Here is a 24,662-nt window from a genome sequence, read left to right as displayed (position 1 = left end):
AAGGGCTATAAATGCTTGTAAATGCCCCAAAAATAGACATGGACTTGAACCAGAGAGTTGACCGAGGAGTGTGAAAGGTTGAATTAGATGTGGTCGAGTCGCAAATAATAGTTGGAGGCAAATGGAACGAGAATGCTATACATATATATATATCAGCAGGTGGTAAATCTTAAATGAGTATTGTTGGCAATTCAGAGATTACAGCCAAAACAATGGAAAACATTAAAGTAAAGGAATTTTTGGTGTACTTACAACTAAGAAGTGAATTGATTGAAATTTAGTATTCTTTCGATTTGGGTCAGCTTATTAAAGTTATAAGGTGTTTGATTAAGCAAATGTTACTTTCTTTCTGTGGTGCTTTGATTCTTCTGTGACTTCAGTTAGACTCTTGATTGGCTAGTTATTATGTACTTACATTTATTACTTATTTTAAGCCATCTGTCAACTCCTTTGACCAAATCTCGAAGTTCTTTATTTTATATTCTCTCACCGATTCTGTTAATTTTTGGGGCATCCCTTTACAGTTTTGCTGACAATGTGTGGTTAATGTCACGTTTCACACAAAGCAGGGGAAAAAGTTTGTATTTTTTTTTTTTACATTCTTCGTTTCATTTTTTATTTCCTCGTAAAAGAGATAATGTACTACAACCTTGTCAAATTTGATCGATTTCTTAAGCCAAAGACACTTTTTTTAAATAAATTTTTACGTAGTTAATCCAAGCTAAAAGTCATTGTAGATGGGCAGGAGTAGATGTAAAAAGTTAGCTCATAAGGAAACTTAAAAATACTTTATATTGTCAATGTATAACATAGTATGTAATATGTTTGAAAAGAGCATCTGTAGGTTAAAGAATTTTATACAAAAACTACTTTATTATTATAATTAAATGTATGTGTTTGGTTTATGCATAGTTTTAGATATTCAAATTCAATCTAGGCCCATTTAAAGAAGAACTTTAGTTAAAGTTAAACAAAAGTAGCTGGAAAAAAAACTAAGCTGACCCACATATTTTGCATTAGCAAATAATATAGCATACTTATTGGGATAAAAGTGGGTTGCGTTTAAGTCCAATATTTCAGTTTAGTCAACTTTAAAATCAATGAAATTCAATTAATTATTAATATTTTTAATGATTTGATAGAGCTTTACTTTTTCCAGTTATTTTAGTCAAATGAAAAGATCTTAATCAATTTTATTTAGTTTAGATTTTGGAAAGATAAATCGTGGCATGAAAGTTTCGGATGATTTAACTGAATTACGATTTCACGGTCATTGCTAATGCCTTGCTTAACCTCAGCAGGCGTATTTATATATTCTTGCATATGTTACTCTCAGCCGAGTGGCATAAGTATATACTGTCAGCACAGGATTGTTCGTATGTACATATATTGTATTATTTTTTCTTTTTTCTGATTACATTTATAGAATTTATGTATTTAAAATGCATAGCCAGCTGTCAGTTGAGTGGATTCTAGATTCAGGATGTGTGTGAGCCCAGTCTAAGGATGCCGTCAGCAGACGCCAAGTGAAGCCCAATGTAGATATATGAGTGTGTGTGTAGCCAGGCGACATCACCACGCCTACGTGGATTGTCCTTGTCTGACTCACAGACACACGCATGTATTTGTTTGAGGGGGACATGTTTATGTATAAGTGTGAGACCCAAAAGTACCCTCATGCTTATTGAGTGCCAATTTTTATGTGCCTAATATGTGTGTTTCAGTGTGCAAGTATGTGTGTGTAAGCGTTAGATTAGTCCTCCTCTAAGCAATTTACGATTAGCGAACATCATCCTGCTACAACCTACTAGACCGCAACCCACTTTTTCCCCTCACCATTCATTTTTGGCTAAGCTGCCGTTGCTTTGCACCTTCAGGTTTATTTATTTTCCTACCCTGCAAGCAAATGCTTGAAAGGGTATATTAATTTGTTCGTACTGAAAAGTATGCGGTGCAAATTATGTCAATAAGATTACTAATTTCACAGCCAAAAAAAACATCACCAACAAATGTATATGTAGGCGCAGTAAATGACTCAACTATAAATAAGATATGTGGATTTTTATACTCTAAACCCTATACAAAAACTGTTGCTGGGTACTCAATAGTCTTTAACTTGTTGTAGGTTCTACCTTGTGCTTTTTTGTTATATTTACATTTCGTGTTGTTCGTCTCAAATCGTTTTATTTATTTGCCTAGCTACCACAGACACACCTCCCCATAAGACGGTGGCCCCTGCACATATGTTTTATATGCCCTTACCATTATGGTTATTATTATTATTAGTATTGCTCTCTTTCTGTTTGTTCTTTCTTTTCATTGTTATTATTATTCTTTCTTCTACTCGGTATTGTTTTTGTGGCTTTTAAGTGTCAAGGCACTTGGCACATTCAGTTTAATGAATATTAATGGACGTTTAAATAAGAAATGAATAACTAAAAGCAAATAGCTTTATAGACTTCTCTTAATTTCTTAAATGAAATAGAATTTTAACCTGTGGCTACAAGGCCATATCAATATGCACTTAATGACTTATACAAAATGAGCCTTTGGGCAAGTAAATAAATTTTTCTGCCAGGATTGCTATTAAATTTCAGTTAATCTTCTTACCACAAAAGATTTGCTTGAGTGAAATAATCAAATATAGTCTTAAGTTTATAGTCTAAAAGTTTATACGCCATCTAAAAGGTTTGGAATACATATTACATTTACATTTTGTTGAATTAATAATTATCAATATTGATTATGATCAATCAAATTTTTGTCTATTATCAGAGAATGAACGGGCAAAGCTATGTATATTTTAGGAAATCATTGATTTACAGTGGCTTTTCTATGGCAATTGTACTTTTATTTTCTTCTTATTGCTTGGTCTGTTGCCAAAGATTAAAAACAGTGAAAGTTGGCCCCTTTAAGTATGCAATATTTAGCTGATAAATTTACTGAGAAAAAATTATGCAATAAGCTGTCCAAAAATACGCTTTTTGAAACAAATAAGGAAATTTCGATATACTCTGTGAATAAAAAAAGTAATGTGGTAAAGCAAAAATTTGTTTCGAATACTTATCCAGCCTATAGCATACTTTTCGGGGCTAAGCTCAACTATTTCACAGTCCTACATTCGCCTATGCCTTTTACAGTCCTCGTTGAAAATGTTCTTAATATGAAGGCATAGTATATTTTAAAAGGTCTTTATATTGAAAAAACAAGTGAGTTCTGAGTAAAAAAATGTATAATCTATGACCGTATTATGCTTTCTAAGCCGAAAGATCCCCCAATTCAGATTTCTGAATCCGCATTTGATTGGGTAAGAAACAAAACCGCAAGCTACATTATTTTTGCCTTTTAAAGTTAATTGCCTGTGAAATGTATTGTTATGATTTAATTGAATCGCAGAGTATATCATAATTAAGTCTACTTCAAATTGTATTTGCATACTTGATAGCCACTTGGGGAATCGAACATCATTAATTAGAGGCTAACATTAACAATTAAAATTAAATTACCACAGATAACAGAGAGTTGTTCCCATTTCCGGTAGAAATACTTATAAAAAAAACACTTTAAATATAAATAGCAAAAAGTTGAAATGAGCAAAAAATAAAATTGAAATGCGAAACCGCCCGACTTCAGCAACAAAAACAACAACAAGAATAGAAAATATGGAAGATGAGTTCCTGACAGTAAAGGAAGACGCAAACACTTTGGACAGTTAATAAAGCCAAGATAAGCACTCGACTTGCTGGCTGGATGACAACTTGACATGGACCCTTAAGGACCAAAAATATATATATATAAATATATACACAGTTTTTTTATAGTCCATATATAGAGCAACCGCGACAAGTTTATTAAAAAAAATAAGGAAAATAAATGAGAGAGAGAGAGGATAAAATAAGTAAGTAAGAGCACAGTTCCTTTTTATGACCTTGTTTCATCTTTCATGTTTTGCCAGAACTAAAATTTAATGGTTAATAAGTATGTCTAATTTATATTAATTTTTACTTACTTTACTTCACTTCAGAAACTTCATGGAGAGTCATAAAAAAAGGTAAATTTAAATATCATATTTTGGGCACCAAAGTAAATTTAGTTTACAGGTGAAAATATGCGGCAGAAGAGCTCATTTCACTGTCCGTTATTGATTGATTGTTTATCCGCTCAGCTATCAACCTTTAACAAAAACCACGCCCACGCGAAGCGAAACATTCAAAAAGCAAAGGTAATCTTTGAGTCCAGGGAAAAGTGCTTAAATCCTTAGCACGTAGGCTTTGGCGTCCAACATTTCCATTAGTTGATTTAACATCTGAACTTGCCAAAGAGCGAAAATGCTAAAAACGTGCTCATGATTTAAGCCGATTACTTGGAATGGATGAGCTATGACCCAAGGATTGGGTCAGAAATTAAATTAAGTAACCTTTTTGGTCAACACTTTAAATATTATTTATTTTTATAGTTAGTTTACCTATACCTCTTAGAAAGCAAATGTAAAAGCCTTTACTACATAGTAAAACAGTTCTCTAATGTTCTTAATTAAAACACTTTACAATGAAAGGACTCATTGATAATGGCCGCCATATAGAATTTCCTTAATTGGGTCCACCTTCTAAATAATTTCAATTAAAGATTTATTTGTTTTTGTACTGTCTTGGAAATCCTGATTAAAAGCCAGATTTACCTAGACCGCAATGCACTCTAAACGTCAATAAAATCTCCCCCCAAAATATATAAATTTCAGACCATTTCAACCCAACTAAACCCAAAAGACCCAAAAGTATCGTATGTAACGCGATAAAGCTTGTGTTGGAAATTTGCTTTGACTTGTCGATGTGTCAATAAGATTCCTTCTATACGTTGGAAAGGGTTGCCCAAAGGCAAACCAATTAATCTTTTGGCCTGTTTATGGGCACTCAGTGCCACGCCCCAAAGCCATACAGAAGTGTGGCCTACTCCTTTGTAGGTCATGACCGGTCTGATGTTCTGATTTGCCCACACAAAACTTGTCTACAATCGAAAGCGGACAAAAAGGCAAACCAACCCACCTAGTCATTTAATTTCACATAAATTTTACTTGTTCTCGCCAACTCTTTCTCATTCCACTTTTCTACAAAATAGTCATTCTTTTATATTGTCGTTTGTGTTGAATAAACTTTTGAATTTAAACGCACAGTGAAACTTATTTTAAGTAGACTATAGTAAATATATATAAACAACTACTCGACTAACAACATTGAACTTGAACTTGATATTTTTCATTTTGCAGTGCAATCACCTCGTCAATACTTCTTTCTGTCATTTCCACTCGCTTCTTTTTATAAAAAAGGACTGGAATGAGTGTCCATATGGTCTACAGCTAAAAGGGATACAATTAACCTTATGAATACCCAAACAAAATAAAACAAAATGGTCGTGAAAAATAAACATTAGGAATAATTGCCGCCCCAATAAATTTGTCTGTTGAGCAAAATTTTACTGTAATTACATTTATTTCATTCATCTATTTTTTTTTTGTTTTGTTGTTGAAAATTGTTGCACATAAAAATATATTTACAGAAGTTTTTATTTTACGCTTACATGGACACAACATGAAATCATATATTTATATGTACATAGATCTATATATGTATGTATGTGTTTATAACTATATGTTTATTATGTATATCTAGATAGTGCTTGTATGTTAGCTTAAAGCCGTAGCACGGCTGCAATACTTTAATATGGAACAGACACTCGGGGGGGCGGGGCGGTCAGGGATGTATGCTTAAACTTATGACTAGACGACAGACATGAAAAACGCATAAAACTCTATGTGCACAATTTATAAACCCTATGACTAGTGCATATACATATAGTATATAGACTACATAGTATGCATCATTCAGTATGCTTATATTTATGTACAAAACTAAGGACTTTAACAACTTTCTAGCTATTTGTATAAACAAGTACATAAATAAACGCCTGAAAAGTAAATGTCCTGGCCAAGTGGAACTTTTCTTACGTTTTGTTTTCTTTTCTTAAGATTTACTTTCTTTCAAGCCTTGCCTAAAAGGAAAAACAGTTTGGCTCATTGGGTTTTTTAAGATTCACCATGTTCTTTCTTCAAGCTAAAACTTTTTGAGAACAAACGTTGGCAAAGCTTAGTATATTTTTTTTTTCAGCCAAAGTCTATTAATTGAGTCAGTTTCTTCATTAAACATCAGTTCAGAATTGGTCCGTTACAAGAACGGATATAGGAAAAAATTTCAAAATCAATTCGGACTCTAGACCACTCCATTGAATCCGTCTCTGGTCTATCACACAGTTTAATACTATTTTTCATTAAAATGATTTTCCTTTTCTTAGTCGGCGTTTCAGCAAATATCTTCCTTAATACATTTTAGAAATGACTCCCATTGAAAAGTTAATTCTTTTCTACAGTGCAGTTCAATTTAATACGTACGCTCTATTTTTGACGATAACATTTTTGAAATGGCACACATTCGATATTGAATTTGCTTTGTACAGTGTTTTCCAAGTTAATAGGTACACTCTTTTTATTCGCGATAACATTTTTCCTACTTTATTAAGAGCCTGTTGTTGTTTGCAAGAACATAGGCAATGGTTTCAGTGTCATTAGAGCTCTTAAGATAACCCTGGACTGTAATCAAAAACCTTCTTGGCTATCCCATCATCAAATAAGCTTATTCCAACTTGTTTTCATAAATATTGGTTTGGTTTTTCATTCTAGCCGCTGCCTTCTTTCGCCTTTAGTTCAGTTGACTAATTTTCATGCTAAATCATTTTTCAATTTGCTAAAAAAGTAAGTAGAACGCTTGGAGCTAAATGAGAAAATTCCACAAAAATTATTCTTTTGGCCGATACGTTTACTCTTCAGACGCCTCACGTATTAGTTAAATTTCCTCGAGTGTGGTTCCCTGAAAATGTCCACCCACACACACTGAATACTATGATTCTTGGAAATTTGCAAAAATGTTAATTGGATTAAAAATTATGTGGCTACTTCACTTCCTGTAATCTCCGTTGAGGGCGGTCTGCCTACGTTTTTTATTTTGGTATTTCAATTTAATGGGGATTCCTGCTGATGCTGCTGTGGTTGGGTCAGTTGCCTTGATGCGTGGTTTGGTCTATACTGACCAATTTCACTTAGCGGGGCAAATTCATAGCTCGCTGGCATAGATTCGGGCAGGGCGGTAACCGAAATGGGAGCATTTTGTCCACCGTTCGTGAGGGGTGGCAGCGAGGTTATGGTTGTCTCTTGCAGGCGACAACTAAACGAGTGCGAATGAAATCAATTTGGTCAATTCTCGTAAAAGGATCTATGTATGTACATATATCGATCGATGCGACTCACCTGCGTACAGTGCTCTGATAGCAGGAGTGACGCGATTGATAGCGTTTCGAGGCGGTGCTGGTCAATGAAGTGTCCCGATGCATGCAGAATGTGTCATTGTGTTGGCTGCGCTTCTTGCGGCGTCCGTTGACGCCTCGGCAAAAGAGATATCTGCAAATTGACCAATTGCGAAAAGAGAAAAGGGAAATGGTTGCTCAGAGTCTAGCAGAAATCGAAAAGCAACATGCAATATTTCAGGACAAAAAAAAACAACATTTCGATTTTCATGTTTGTGTGTGTGTAACTGTTATGTCTGTGTGTGGCTGTGGTTGTGAATGTTTATGGTTCTGTGAATGTGTGCGTGTGTGTGTGTGTGTGTAGGTGTGCGTGTATGTCTTTCATTGTTGATTGCAATTTTGAAAATAAATACTGACAGATGTTGCCTAATACCCAAATTCAATTCCGTAATCAAGCTTTTAGTTTTTCCTATGCTTAAAGTTTCATTTCGTAACTTGATTTTCCTTGTTTTAATTCGAGGGTTTCCTTTATAGTCGACATGTAGAAAGGCTAAAACTGACGACATTCATTAAAGGACAAGAAAAAAGGATTATTCTTATAATCCGTTCCAAACCAAAATTTTCTAAGTCTAAAAGTGGTTTATAAAGAACGCACAAAGCTCTTTTAATCATTGAAGGATACACCAAAACTGAGAGAATAGCAGTTATCAATATCCTTGAGTGCGCAAATGTTTCTGACTGGATTTACTGTGACTACCCTCGTATTTTAAAGCCTCAAGCCTGAACCAAGGACATGCACATGGCCATTCCTGTTGTTAATATTCTGCCTGATTGTAATGAATTAATTCGATTTAAAAATGCAACTTGCATTTGAAATTTCTAAAAGTAAAACCAGTTGTACATCTTGAAACAAAAATACTAAGCTCTGGTGGATGTAGAGAAAATATTTTGCAAAATTTATGTGCTTAACAATGAGAACTTTATGGAAGCATTACAAATATAAGAGGGAAAAATATGAAAATAAGAAGAAAGAAAAATGTATATGAAAAACATAAATTTAATAGTAATAAACAATATTTTTTGCTGGGAGAGATTTTGGTTAACAATAAATCAAATTCTACCCTGCCTAGACACAATAATTCTAGCTGATAAGTGCGCTATACACAAGTACACATATACATACATGGAGAACTACATATGCACATAAATTTGTATGTATGTATAGTGTATAGTTTGTTATCTATAGCATACTCTTGTGGGCAATCAGAAAGAAAAAGTTTTTGCCAAGTGGTAATGTTTTTTTCTTTGTTTCTTGTTATTGTTAGTTGATTGGTTGGTTGGTTGGTTGGTTGGTTGATTGGTTGGTTAGTTGGTTTTTGGTATCGTATTGCTTTGGTTTTAGGCTATGTTTTTAGGGAGATACAAATTGCAGTTTGCTTACGCTTACAGATTTACAGTTATTTGTTTGTTATCGATTCTAATCGAATATCATTAGTCATGCTGTTATGCTGCTGGTGGTGGTGGAGGAGTAGGATTGATGTGAATGAACAAATACCTATTGAAATGCTTGCGAAAGGCCCCGCTCACAAAGTAGAGGGCAACCGGATTGGCACAGCTGTTGGCAAAGGACATGCAAAATCCGACGATGCGCAGGACATGCCAGAATGCATTATAATCTTCTTGTGCAGTTGGCCTGTGTGCGAGAGTATGTAGAGATGTGGCAAAAACCATCATAATGGAGATATAAACGAGAGAAATTGATTATTGTCCAGAGCTGGGAGTATATGTCAAACAAATGGTGACAACATTACTCAAGCCAGCTCCTTTCTCCAGGCAGGAAAAGAGAGGCTGTGCGGGTCAATAGGGTGCCTGAATGTCGCTCTGACTGTGTATGTGTGTGTGTGCACGAGTTCCTTTCTTATCTGCATTGACAAATTGACTTTCCCATTCATGAATATCGTCAGCACACATAAATCCTGGCACACACAAACACACACACAGTTCACTTCCTTTTTTTTAGACGCAATCGCACTTTCTCTCTCTCCTTTCCGCCATTTCTTTTTCTTTCCTTTCATTTCTTTTTTTGTCATTTGCTCCTTGTACTTACCAGTAGTAGAACCAGAGAAAGAAGACGTGATATGGCAGAAAGCAAATACCAAAGATGACAACAAATGCCAATACTGTTACAGCAACTTTACGACGAGCTCGAACCTGAAATACAAAACAAAAGTTGCAACAAACCAGGCACAAAAAACTTGCTAAATTGAGGTTGAATATATTTATTTTTTTTTTTTTTTTTGGCATTTGGCAAAATTTATTCTGACGCTGCCAATTGAATTTAAAATTTCCTGTAAAATACTCAAAGCATGTTCACTGGTTAAGGCAATATAAATATTTTAGTAGACTCAGTTTAGGCTACAAGCTTTTTCCGTTGTATTTAATTTAATTTTATTTCCTGCCTGCATGTGTGAGTGTTTTGTTTTTTGTTTCCATTTTTTTCTTCTTTTTTGTGGGTTGTTGGTTATTTAATGTGAATTGTTAATTGATTGAGACTTTTTGGTTAAAAAGAAAACACTGAAAATTGTGAATAATTCAATAAGATAGCTTATTTATATCAACGAAGCCCCAAAGCAGTAGCTTAAATACATTTTAAAAACCTGCTTTTGACAATAGATTATAGGAGAAGCAAAAATGATTGCCAATCCACACATGATATCATAATCAATCATCGAAGTTAATCAATAATGCTTAAATATAGGTCTATACAGTTTGCCAAAAGTTTGTTCTAGTAAAAATGACCAATTGGTGTGCTGATGGAACCCTACTTGTGTAGTCTCTTATCTGAGAAGGCCAAAAGATTCAGTCAAGAAACAGAAAAATGGTTACTGTGTAACGTACTAAACCTTCCCAATTGTTATAGATTTACGTGTGGAATAACTTTTTTCAACATTTATAAAGGAAGTGGATGGGTAAGCAAAGTAAATTCTACTAACTTGAACTTTAACAAACTTAAACAACTTTTGTCCTTGACAGAGAAACATTTCAATAGATGGAGTTGGTTCAAATTCGACAAGTTTTAAGAAACAGAATAGAAATTTTATATTCTTTGTAATTTCTTCCCTAAATGTAGTTGTATTAAGTTATTAGATACAATGCTATAACAAATTCGTATTGGATTCCTGTAAAATTTGTCGGAATCAAAATAGATATCTGCTTTTTCTTACATATCTATTTTGATCAATCAAAATATATATCTGCTATTTCTTACATATCTATTTTCATTCCGACAAACTTTACAGATATCGATGAAAGACAAAATCTGCTGTTATCCAATTTAAGAACCTTTTTAAATAAGGCATTATTACCTTAAACAAATTATGATTTACCTACAAATTGAATTGAAAACCGAGATTTTCTAACATTTTTGGCATGAACCTCAAGTATATCAGCTTTTAAAACTTATATATTTTTCTTTTCCATAAAGTTGCATCGTTTAATTGACATTATGGTCTAGAAAATTAATGTTTGCATTGAATTTTGTCATTTCTGTTAATGTCATAAGAAATTACACAAATTGACACAACAAATTTTCGTAGTTTACGAGTTATGAATAACATTTAAATGTATGTAAGTATATAAACTAGATATGAATATAGAACAACATTTGTGTGTATCACCCAGAAAATGGAAAACTTAGAGTTTTTATTTTTTCTAATTTTATCTCACCTGTCTGACAGCTCCTTGCATCTCACCGGGAACACTGGCCGAGTACATCAAATGCAGAGCAATTAATACATAGAAAGCAGCTATGATAACCAAAGGTATGGCATAATATACCAAAAATTTTAATAGAACCATAGTTTTGGCATAATTTGCACCCCAATCATCAGGATATGGATAACAGATTAGAATCGATTTCTCAAGACTAATGCCAACGGGCTGTAAAAAGAACCAAAATTACCACCCAAATTGTATATTTAAACTAAGAAACTCACCTTAAGATTACTGCCAATTAAATCTGGTATACCGCAAAGTATGGCCAAAAGCCAAATAGATACAGCAATGGCCAAAGTCATATGAGTCGCTCGACGACCACCTCCTATTTAATTAATAATTTTCACATTTATACAGGTAAAAATATATATAGAAATGTTGCCACTTACCATGTGCATGAAATTTACGCAGTGGATCAACTATAGCAAAATATCGATCACCCGATAGAGCAGTCAAGGTAAAGACTGATACTCCAATTGACACATCCTTCATGAATTCGGTAACACTGCAAAGTGGAGCGCCCCATGGCCAGTATTCCACAGCATAGACCGTAGAGACCAATGGAACTGTTGTCAATATAACCAAAAGATCAGCCAGGGCCAAGGAAAGTATATAACTGTGTGATATGGAGAGAGAGATCAAGAGAGAATATTAACAAAAACCGGAGTTTGATTGATTTCTGTTATGCTGAAGTAATTATTATCCTAAATTAAGATAGTTATTGGACCGATTCAACCTGCAAAGGCTTTTAGTCCTGCAAGTGCTGCACTATGTAGTTATATTAAAACTATTGATCTCTAAAAAGATCTAGGAAACTATTGGAATGCTAGATAGTTGGAATATTTAGACATTTTTTACCCAAATGTTTTTGATCAAGTAAATTATTTAGCAAAATTCTTTTTAAAAAATCAAACATAGCCCAGAAATTCAACTAAAAATTTACATAAACTTTTAAAAAATCTTTTTGAAATGTTTCTTAAAACTTACTAATCTTAGAGGAAGGAAATCATTATAATTGAAACAAAGTAAAATAAAACAAGGATATAATGAAGCTTTAAACTGAATAGAGTCCACTTAAATTTTAGATAATTGAAGACCAAAATTGTAATAGATTTTTTTTGGCCTTTGCAAGCTTCGCAGCAAATAAAACATATCCCTTCGTGCAAGCTTATAGAAAGGCAAAAACTCTAATAGATTTATGTGACCTTTTTTTTTGTACATGGGAGATAAACCAGCAGCTTGAATATCTTTAAGGGTCCAAGGATATTTTTTGCAGCACGTGCGCGCCTTGAAGTGTGATAAAAAAATGTTTCGCTTCAATGATTTATGCCTGATATGTTGGCCAATTTTTAAGTAAAATTTTTGCCATTTTCCCATTGACCGATAAAATTGATTTATATGCTAGAGAATTTTTGCTTGGAAACATTTTTGACTTTAAATAAAATTTGAATCAAATTAGGAGAGAGAGAGCGCCACAGTGACTGCAGATAAATTGCTTACACAGTGACAGAAGCTTTGTGATCATATGCAATGTATAGTAATTTAATGCCTCTATCTCCCTTGCTTCCTGTAAACCTATCTCTTTCACACACGATGAGCGTGTGTGTGTTATACCATAAATAAGCTGCATGTGGCAGCAGAAATGAAACACCAAATTACATTTTTGTGGCACTCTCGGCACAACCTGATAAGGATTTTTGCTTTGCGTTTTTCTAGTGTTTTCTGTTTCAGTTAGACTCTCTGGTCTGCCGTGGCCTGGTCTATATTTAGTCCTGGGATACCCACCTACTTATACACCGTTCAAGCTGAAACTGAGTCAAGTTGACTTTGGTCTGTTGCCTGGCTATGAAATGCAATTTCAGCGTAATTTGATCAGTTGACATTTCAGTTGGCTTTGCCTGAAATGTGCAAGTTTAATGCATTGCACGTGGGGCAAATACTGTGACTCACTGTGTGTGTGTTTGAGTGGGTGCAGCTAAACACAGAGGTCCTATCCTTGGCCAGTGTTGGCATTATGGCTTATGATTTTTGGGGTTTTTATCAAATCCATAAAACTGTGAACTTTTGGCATTTGAATGAAATTAAAAGTGTACTTATGTACATATATCTGAGCACTTGTGCCAAAGGAGGACCTATGAGGTGCATTTAATAGCACCTGGAAGCATTGATAGGTTTGCAATTTTATTCAGTTGAACTTTGTGAAATGTCTATCAATGCACATTGGATCCAATCTCTAATTTTTTAGCATAAAGTGTAAGTCCAAATGAAACATACAGATATATTGCAAGTATGGCTCTAAGTATCAAGCCTTATTGATACTTATTAAAAAAAGCAAAGTTTTTTCTTTGTTAATAAGCGTTTATAGGTATATTTATAAGTATGTATTAATTGAATGTCCAATAAAAGGAAAAACTTAAGCAAAGGGTTCGTCTTTTGTAGATCTAACTAAAGTAGAATGCATATATAAATGTTTACTAATAACTATTTATCCGACTTGATACGGCTTTGACCTCACTATTATCTTATCTTATACTCGTAAATGCTCCAACTCAACACTATAATTACGTATACGCAATGTGCGTTAATATGTCATATGCGTTTACTTTATGCCAAAAAATCTGCTTTTGGGCCCAATGTGCAATGGTTTACAACTTTTTGAGTTTGCAGATTTGACATCTGTCTCTAGATCGTTATTTTCTTTCCTGGGAAAAGCAATGCTGCAAATTTTCAATTACTTAGTACTCTTCTTTAATTTAATAAAACGGCTATTTATAACCTTTTTCCACCATTTACTATCAGGTGTACTTTAAGTCTTTGGAAATTGAGTCCTCATTTGAATAAAAAGACGTATTTTTCTTTTGGATTCTTCTATAACATAAATGTCCTTTAAACTTTACTCTAATACTATTAAACTTCTATGGTGAATCACATTTGACATGGAGCCACACATTGAAGTGCTGGGACCACCACAGAAGGTCAAGTGACACACGCAAGAGATTTGAGTTGAGTGAACGAGAACATCAATTAATAAATATCTTTTCCTTTTTTTTATAGTCAGCCAGTTATGACCTGTCAGTAGAGAGTTTAACGTTTTAATTGGCTATACACAACGACCACAGAAAGTGAAGACCAATTCACAATTAACGGGATTCAGGCATCTGGCTAATGATGAAGCCACTAACGAACACTAATTACCTATAAAGGTTTTTGCTTTACCAAGAATTCTTAAATTATGATATTTTATTTATGGCTCAATTTTGCATATTTTAAGCACGGAACTGTACCTTCAACATTTGTTAGGTATTTCGAAGAGACTACCTAAAAGTAGGCAACATATTTTTGCCAAGAAGCAGTGTAGGGACCAACATCTTCTCCTAAAATCAAATTAATCGCAAGGCCTGTGTAACAATAACTTGATTTATGGCACTCAATTTATGCAAAACAACACAAAAATGTTACAATATACACGAACACACGCGCGCACACACACACACATGTGGCCAAACATGGCTAATTAGTCAGCTGTGGTATGTATAAGCCAAAAAGACGAGCAGCCTGGCTAAATTTTAAGTAATTTCTAGCCAAAAACCAACTTCGACATTTTCCGCATCACAATCATCATCAACTGTATCATCATCAGCTTGGGCAACCACTTAATTAGCAGCAGGAATGTGTAGAGGCGTGCCGACGTGGCATATTAGGCATTTAGGCAGAGGCGTTGTAAGAAACTTTTCACCACTGACATTTGCCTCTTTTGCATGCATAATTTGCCACACACACACTTTGCCTAAGAGAACGTAGAAGCGTTCATAATTAAATTCAATTTAAGTTTGTCATAAATCAAAAAGACATTTTTCATAATGTGAAAAGCTCTTGAAGTTAAGGAATGGAATCGACCTTATAATACCCTTGGTATAGAAATATCTCTAGATTTACACTATAAGGATCAAGGTTTCTAAATGGTAATGAAGATGTTAAAAAAGGTTTTAAAAATTAACCATAAAATCGGAAACATAATGAGATACTTTACCAGAAAACTTCATATATATCGGAAATTAAGAAACTATTAAACTTGATCTATGTTTTGTATGAAAAATAGTTTGCTTATTAATGTAAATAAGTTATAAAACCATTTTTTTTTTTAAGAATACTGTACTTTTTTGTACTGTAACAATTATTAATACTCAATTGCCTAATATACTCCACTGTCTGTTATTTTGGCACTTGGACTTACAACTTTTGATAAAAATTTTTTCTTTTGGTCTCATAACTTTTCTTTGAAACTCACGTGTTGGGCACATTTCGCATCTGTCGCACACTGAGAAAGACCACAATGAGCGTACCATTGCCCAGTACGCCGACCACAAAGATCAGGGCAAACAGTATGGGCACAATATAAGTCTCTGGACGTCTTCCATATGGGATATAAGTTGTTGCAGTTGAGCCATTTATCGAATTATTATATTCCTCGAGGAGTGGTGAGGCAGTTGCCATGGCCAGATCCAAAAGTGCTTGAGTCATATTGGATGTCTCTGGTTGTGGGAGTGCCAGACGACGGCCTGGAGTTGTGAGAGATAGCGCTGAATCCATTTCTTATATGCTTTTGTTTCTCTTTTTGACTTCTTCTTTACTTTGCGATTGCTGAGCCAATAATTGAAACTTGTTTAAGCATAAATGATTCATTTAATTTCCTCACGGCTCGTTGAATATTGTTGTTTCCTTTGGTGTTTTCTTTAGCTGCATTGCCAATTGGTTTTTCCGGCTTTATCACACAAATATATCAAATTTGTTTAGCTGTAAATGGAACAAAAGCAAGTATATAGTTCGATTAAATCATCTGTGAAAATTTGTATTTAACTTCAATGTGAATGGATTTCTATTGAACAGATTTCTACTATTTTACAAAATAAATATTGTAAATGCATTTTTCCATTTAATTTGTACATCAATTAAACAATTTAGGTCTTAGAGAAGTAAAATCAACACACATATACACACACACATACACGCTCATGTGTATATTTAACGAACAATGCTTTAAAGTGAATGAAAAAAAAAGGATTTTCCACATTTTATGCAAACAATTAAGACAATTCATTCATTTAAATGTTTTTGCCAAGAGCTTTTGATTTATTCACTTTATGGTCTCAAACAGACAATCAATGTACAGTGCACAAAAAAAGATGTGTATCAAAATTACATAAATATTTATATTTAATCATGGCATTCAAATTCATTCAATTACATTAATAAATAAATATACGTTTCTATAGATATATGTATGTACCTATTATTAATGAAAATTAAACAATGCATATAGAATTGACATCGCTAATAACATTCCATATAATTTAATGTTTAAATATATTTATTATTTTAGTACTTTTATATTTTTGTTTAATCAACTTCACAGTGGTTCAGATGACCTTCCTTCGAATGCTATAGAATTGAAATTTCATAGCCACATAAACTTGGCTCAAAATTACTTTAAGTCCTTAAAAAACTACAAAATTTTTACCCAAAATAAAGATGCTTTTAAAATTCCTCATTGTTTTTTCCACATGTCGCATGAGAGTGCAATGTGGGATAAACACACTTGAAAATTTCATTCAACTTTATACTTGCTTAGGTCTTATACTAAACCAAATGCAGTTTGTATATTGAGACTAACTAAGTCAAAGAGAATATAACTTTGCATGGTCATCTCATTACGAAATCACATTAGTTTGTCACAACTTTTCAAATGTGTTTATATTATTTTCAATTATAAAAGTTGTCTATTAGCAATGAAATTCATTTTGTAGCTAGCGGACATTCCGCAAAGTTCTTTATAGTTTGCAAAGAGTGACTTATTCGTCTGTCTTCTGCATACTATAGGGGACAAAAAATGTCCTGTACAGTTTCGGCCTCTCATTTAGAAACTGCTGCTTGTGACAGGCAATTAAATTTTAATTCATAATATTAGAAATTTGTTAATAAAAGCAATGTCTTTTATGTTGTAATCCATCGTTGGCATAGTTGAGAGTGGAATAATTGCTAGATATTTTAAAGCCTGGGGCGGGATTCCAAGTTGGCGCCCTATTGTAAAATTACATAAATTTATAACTGGGCTCTGGCATTTTCTTCTCTTTTGATGTTCTTCTTATTTTTTATTTGTTTTTCTGTTGGAGTTTTGCTTGACCTCAGCTTTAAATTGAATCTAAATTAGCTTGTTTTATCCTTAGAAAGTCTCTCTCAATGCCCTTACAATACGCTCAGCCATGCAATTAGATTATTTACGGAGATAAAAAACTTCAGTCCCATGAAAAAGCACATCTTTTGTTTGTTTTTATGGAAATGTTTCTAGTTCCATGCTTATTTAATTTGCATTCTTTTTTTTGTGATATGTTGAACATCTGTCAATGATTTGTCTCATTGAACACAATCTCTCAATTCAAGAAAATCTTTAGCATACTTGTTTACTTCAAGCGAATTATAAAATATTTCAATCAGGGTCGGACTATCTTGAGGTAGGTATGTTATGGTCATGCTCCATCAATTTATCGGCTTAAATATTTTACCTAAATTTAAAAGAATTATTATTATTGTTTAACTTATAAAGATTATCTTTGAATCTTAGTCTTGTTTCATAAGCAAAAACCGAGTGCCCCTCTACATCAAATTATTTGTTGTTATCAGACCAACGAGTTGGCCGCCTTAAGGACTAAATTAGGGATGGAGGTCGCCAAATTCTACTCAGAGAGCGCCAAATGGTCATTTTAGACCACTTTTCATTTATTTGTTTGGAAACCAAAAAAAAAAAAAAAAGTTCCCAAAAGGCCATCAATTTCACATCTCGCCTCAAGCGCCAAAATACCTCTCTCTCTCTTTACACCTTGCTACGTCCCTGAACCAATTGCTATAGTTAGATGACAACAACATGTTGTTTCTCAATCGGATGTGATATGTTCATGAACTTTAAGCTGCTTAGTAAACATTCCCATTTCAACAAAAGGCTTTAATATGTCTTTGTGAACTCTTTGCCAAAGGGAATCAGAGTGCAGAGAGCATTTTCCTCTTGTGTAGTTGCTTTTGTTTTCTTTCGCTCCCCATTTCCATGTCCTTTTGCTTCCTTTAATATTTAAGTTCAAATGCAGCAACTCGTATGCCCCGTCTTAGCCCCAACTAAATTTCTAGTTCCAGCTAACAAACTCATTTCCCTTTTCCCATTTTTTTCTGATTTTGCCTGAGAGAAATGTACTGGGTTTTGGCATTTGCGAAATGCTAAAGGCTAACAGCATTTGCATTGAAGATTCTTTTTAATTAAAGCAAACAGTGTGAAAATTGAAAGGGAAAAGTTAGTGGGGTGGGGCAAAGAGGCATGATTAGATTAGCTTTAAGTTACAGATTTATGACATTAGCATATAGTCGGATACTTATAGCATGGCATTTGCTTATCAACTTGATGCTCTGTAGCTTGACTAGCACTTCAAGGGAATGCATATCCTGTCATTACATTTCCAGCCATTAAGCACATATACACATACGCACTGCCCCTCCCACTCCCACTATATAGTGTGTCATAAAATATTACTGACATCCGAACGAACTTCAATGGCCAGGACCACAGTATCTAGCGCCAGCGAGTAAGAGAAAACCTGAGTATAATTGAAATCCGTGCGTTGTGGTTCGTGTCCTTTTTCATTCATGTGTTTCTTACTTTTCGCTGACACTTCTTTGTAATAAAAATATGAATGGATTCACACCCAGGTAAACATCATAACATTATGGTTTCCCTACCTCCTTCTCCACCACTATACTTCTCAACTATTTATTGTTTTCTTTCGCTGAGTGCATAAGCCGAATGGCAATGTCGAACCAAACCAACTGCAAATGCAAACTGTATTCACGGTTAGGGGCCATAAAAACAAATGGTTAACTACGGAATGCCTTAGCTTCTGTTTACTTTTCATATAAAAACAAAAATATAACATTTGCAACATCTGCAACAAATGCTAAAGATATGCGACATAAAGTCAATCTAGGTCAGAGTCTGGACCAAATTGCATTCTGAACAAACTATCAGTTCAATTTCTTAATTAGCAAAAAACTTGCTTCGTTTTTAAGTTCAATTTATATGCAATCTTTTAGCATAAAAAATATTCCAAGTAATGTGTGGTAAAGTGGCTTTAAGTAGTTTGGCTTAATAAGTGAATTAAAACCAAAGGGAAAGGAAAAAAGGAAAGTAGATTAACAATATTTATCTTAGTTATATAAGGTTCAAAAAGAACTGAAATTCGTAATATATAATTAATTCTCGAATAGTTCTCCGTTGTTCATGTTAAGAACATTTCTGAATAACCTGCATATAACTCTATATATAATCAAATTACTTAAGTTTAACTCTAAGTAACTAATTATGTGCATTGCATTCCTTTGGGAAAGTTTTAAACAAAAGAACTTAAAAGTTACCTTAACTTGTTGCCCCAGGTTGCACATTCTGTTTGTTTCATCATCAATGTCTTGGAATTTATTACTTAACTATATAGATATAAACTGCACAGTTAATTAGTTTGACTTGATGCTGAATTCTCAGAAGTTGCAAAAGTTTTCTTAATCAACTTGACAGGAGTCATGAGATTCAACAGATAAAGTTTGAAGAGAATATCTAGTTGTTATTATTAAATATTTTTGTATTTCTTAATGCTAAAAATTGATTTTTAATGAATTTATGACTGGCAGTCAATTGTCGTGAGGCTAATTGGTATGAAGACATAAATAATAGGGCCATTAAAGAGTGTCCTTGTTAATGGCCGCATGCAATGAAAATGATTGTGTACAACATGACGTATGAGCAACATATGACCTTTGTGGTTTGGGAGGCGGGTTTAAGCAGAATACAACGGGAAATAGATTTAAGAAACCTAAGTGTATAATTATATGAAATTAAGGGGAATTCCCAAAGTTCTGAAAGAGCGCCAGATTAGATTAATGACACAGTTCTGGACTTAACTAAACCAACTAAAGGCGTCCACTTTTTTCTTACTAATCCCATTCCTCAAATTATAATATTTGTATAGATACATAAATAGTTTTTGGCTCCCTTATATATCTGGAAATATAAATAAATTAATAAGTATAGATTTTCTATAAAGTTTTTATTTATTTCATTTAACTTTGAAAAAATAGATTAAGGTATTTGAAATGTCAAAGTGTTGCCCTTTAGAAATCTTCCAATTCAATTAAATTTTGTAATCTCTTTTTTTTAGAAGATTTTCTTGAAAAAGGATTGAATTTTGAAAATGTCTACAAACAAGAAAGTAAACTTATGCCTATTGCCAATTCCCTGGAGAACATCTTCTAATAGAATTTTTCAGCGAGGCGATACATTTCCTTATCAATCTAAACAATGAAACATTCGAGATTTGCATATATTGATCCCTTATTGTGATTCAATTCCGTTTCGCATTTTATATGCAAATTTCTAAATTTTAAACTAGTCAAAAACTTTTGGAAATTTCATTTTAACTAGATTATATTGTTGTTCTTGGTGTTGTTGTTGTTGTTCACTTTACGCAATTTTGTGTCCAATTGAAATGTAAAAGGGTTTCATGCTAATTGCAAAATGTTTGGTTTGAAAATGCAAATTGAATTTGAAATAAGTTTAAATAACAAAAGCTTATTCGGATCTCACTTAGGCAACGCCTTTGATTTTGGCATTACAACAAAAGTGAGCTTAATTAAATATTTTTGGTGAATTTCATGCCATATCAATTGAGGCAGTTTTGTTTTTGGTGTTGTTGTTGTTCTGCGTTTTGCATTCCACTCGTATTAGGTTAGTAGGGAAAATGTCAACATTGTGGCATTGTTTGCCGTTGCTCGTAATTAATTTGTTAACACAATGACGAGGACATGGCCAAGAGAACGGAGTAAGGGACATGGACCTTGGCTTGGCGTCCGTTTGTTTCTGTGTACTCAATTAGCTAATTGAAAACTTTTCAACTACATAATGCCAACACGATTACCTAAAACAAAAAAAAAAAAAAATCAATTTATAATGCCAAGTTATAAATTTCCACAAAACAATAAATACGTTAATATTCATGTCTATTTTTGGCCCTTTGCCCTTCATTTGGCTCCCTCGCAACCATTAAAGTTGACAAATAAACCTGTTAGCCTGTATCAATAACTGGCTTACAACAATTTGACAAAAATAAAACAAAAACTGAACTGAAATATAAAATAAAACTGCTTTGCTCTGATTTATGATGGCCAACAGAGTAGGAGACGACAAATGCTCGTGGAGATGGGGACATTTAGTCGCTTATCTTGCCAGCCATCTGGATGTCAAATATTTATGAACTCTTCGATCGAATAAATGTGTGTTCAATGAATATGTATAGATTTGCTACCCTCTTTCCAATCATTGAAAGGTCTTTTTTTCAATCTTGTTTTAGTTGTGGTTTGCAATCAAAGAAGAGAATTATGGGCCGTTGTCTTTTTAAGTCTGAAATACATATTCATAGTTTTAACTGGGTCATTAAATTTGTCAATGTTTCTGGACCATTATGTAGCCATATTAGTCCTGTGGAGTAGTTCTGGTTTAGAAGAATATTTATGGACTATTTAGACAACATATTATGGTTTACCATATGGAGTAAAATATTAAGAATATTTTGTCTAAATTCGAAATTCTTAAGTATTATTTTAAATATTACAACCCTGTAGTATAGGTAGGAAAATAAACAATTGGCTATCTGTAAGTAGTACTTAAAGAGATGGTATTCTTATAAAAAATGTTAAAAAATTTAGTCTTGTAGTTGTAAGTTAATAATCGTTGGAAAAGGTTTGATGGATACCAAAAAAGTGTTCAGATTTATGTTATAAAAGTCAAAGATTCTTTGAATGGGTTGTTTTTTTATAATCTATAACGCACTATTTTGCAATTCTTGTATTTGCAGCAAGTGAATTACTTCGTTTTTTTTGTTGATTTTGATTTTCTAGAGAACGAAGTCTTGTCCAATTAAAATTTTTAAGCATCATGGTACATGGTATCTACTATTGAAAAGCTATAAGTTTTTTAGTTTTTCAAAATAAAAAGGTGTTATGATGTAGTGTTTTGGTTTTTTTACTTTGAATGCGTACAAATGTCACATTCAACACTGAAGATAAATGCATTCAATACAGAATTAAGTAAATATTTTATTTTTACCCAATAAATAAGATATTCAATTTCGCTTCAAAAAGAAATCAATTGGAAATTAAGTAATGTATTTAACTCAAAAGTAGTATAATGTACTGAAATATAGAATTTAATCTAAACAATCAAGTAAATTAAAGATTTTTCCATTAATATTAGCTTGCTTATTAGTTGGTGAAATTAGTTTACTTTATTATTTAACTTATAAGTAAACTGGTAATGGTAATTAAAAACGATACCTTTGAAGGTTAAATATGTCATAAATAAATGTGCTTAAAATAAATTTCTTAAAAATCATACTTATTTAGGATAAATATGTTATAAATAACAGCAACGAAGAACAAAAAAAACTATTGAAAATATATAAATCATATTTAGCTGACATTTGTTGCTCTATTTTGTCAAAATTGTTCCCTAAAATTCTTTAAAAAAAAGGATTCTGGTTGAGATACATATATTCTTTTCTAGATAAACTCAAGTCAATTATCAATTGCTAAGTACATTCTAGTCGATCCTTTCGGCTGATAATTCGCATTTGTTATTTGATAAATCAATGCAATTTATCAGCAGTTCAGTAGCAAGCACAAACGCCACTTAAAATCTGTCCACATGTGTGATGTTTTTTTTGGACGAGGAGCAGAAGAAGCGAAGGGGGAGAAATTGGAAAACATCCGCAGGCAAATTTTTTTATCTAAAAGCAAACACTCGCCCAACACGTTCCAAACTCCAAATAGAAAATCAAAACCAAAAACCGAACGTTACCGAACAGAAATGAAATGAACTGAAATCTTATCTGTCAGCCGTTTTGGGGTGGCTTAGTCCGTCTACATAATAAATGTTAAATGCATTTAAGTTCGCGGCAAATGTTACGAGTTTTGTTTGGAAGGATCTGTTGACGACATACGAAAATATTTTTATATAATAAATAACGCGATTCGCATAGAGATGGTTGCCTCCTACCAGACGCAGTCGCGCAGTCTCAGGTCCTGTCCCTGTCCCCATCCTTTGGGGACGAGTTTCCATGAAATATGTTTCACAGTTGGAAAACAAAATACCTACATTGTATTTTTTTTTTCATTTGGAAACAAAAGATTTGTGATTGGCCATTTGTTTTTCGTTGACTGTTGACTGAAATTGAATATGCCGCGAATCTCTGCTCTTTGTTCTTATTTCAACAAATAATGAACCGAGGAAAAAAGTACGATTTACCTATAAGTTACTGAATGCAAACATACAAATATTTCTGAAATTGACATGTATGACTTCATCAAAAGTTATTTATTTCCAAAGAAACTTCTCGAGACCTATGGAAACGCAACACAGGAAACACAGCGCAATTGTCATTAAAGGTTAAAGGTTAGCAGGCAAAAGTTGTTGCCTCTACACTCACATATTTTCAAACGTTCAGGCGAATAGCAATTACTTTTGTCTGCGGCATATTTAAAGTCCTCGTTTTAAGCATCTTATATTTCATTTAAATGCCAGAGGAGATGCCAACGAAATCCAAAATACTTAAAAACTCGTATGTTCCAATCCATAAACCAACTCGCTAAGAGGCAGCCATAAAATATGTAAATTTAAAGCAGCTTCAGAGCTCCTTAAGCCCAGTCGCCATTCGAATACAATGTGATAGTTATATTTAATATTTTTATACACTGCCTTTGGGTAAGTCTGCTTTGTTATGAATCTTTGTCAGTCCTGTGATGAGTGAGTTTTGAATACCAAGCGAATGTCTGTAGGAAATGTATGTAAGATAAATGTCTAAATAAATAAATAGTTAAACGTTAATGTTCAAATTCACTTAAATCATTCACTTCGTTTTGAAAATTGTTGATTGATTTTTCTGTCATTCAAGCAGCTCTCTAATACCTATCTTAAATTTAATATATTTAAGTTCAATTTATAGAGTCTCCACGCGGCAAGGGCATACGAACTTCGTAGACTTTGTCAAGAGAAGCAACATTAATGCTTATGTATATGCATACCTCTATATACTTTTTTATACATATGTATAGGTATATACATATATATGTATGTAAAATGTACATATATACTGGTTCGATTTGGTAAACTGTTCGCATACTTTTTTGTGCCGCTTGTTAAAGCTATAAAAGCACTAGCCTGGAAGTGGTGACACAGGAGTGGGATAATGAAAATTGAACAATTTGATGCTGCTATTATCTCTATAATGAATATATACATTATGCAACCTATATATATATATGTATTGTGTTAACATTTTTATTGCTATGTATTGGATTTTCGCTTTGATTTTGCCTAAAAGTATGCTGTAAAATACTTATTTTGCCGCAACGGAAACGGATTCCGATAACATTTTAGTGGAAATTCTTTATACCCT

At 33.2% G+C, this 24,662-nt stretch overlaps 1 protein-coding gene across 1 annotated transcript; it reads right to left on the bottom strand.

The window, feature by feature from the left end:
• Positions 1–5,838: 5,838 nt before the first annotated feature.
• LOC6637998 (neuropeptide CCHamide-1 receptor) lies at positions 5,839–15,733 on the bottom strand. The gene is made up of 8 exons (XM_002060994.3): positions 15,413–15,733; positions 11,514–11,740; positions 11,346–11,449; positions 11,077–11,289; positions 9,458–9,561; positions 8,906–9,043; positions 7,355–7,504; positions 5,839–7,271 (listed from the first exon to the last, which is right to left on the bottom strand). The coding sequence occupies exons 1-8, from the start codon at positions 15,712–15,714 to the stop codon at positions 7,061–7,063; spliced, it is 1,449 nt and encodes a 482-aa protein (XP_002061030.2). The 5' UTR covers positions 15,715–15,733; the 3' UTR covers positions 5,839–7,060.
• Between the last annotated feature and the right edge of the window lie 8,929 nt (positions 15,734–24,662).

This window comes from Drosophila willistoni (genome assembly GCF_018902025.1).
Source record: "Drosophila willistoni isolate 14030-0811.24 chromosome 2L unlocalized genomic scaffold, UCI_dwil_1.1 Seg72.1, whole genome shotgun sequence".
NCBI lineage: Eukaryota > Metazoa > Arthropoda > Insecta > Diptera > Drosophilidae > Drosophila > Drosophila willistoni.
Note: the sequence above shows the minus strand (reverse complement) of the source record. Positions and strands in the feature narration are given on the sequence as shown.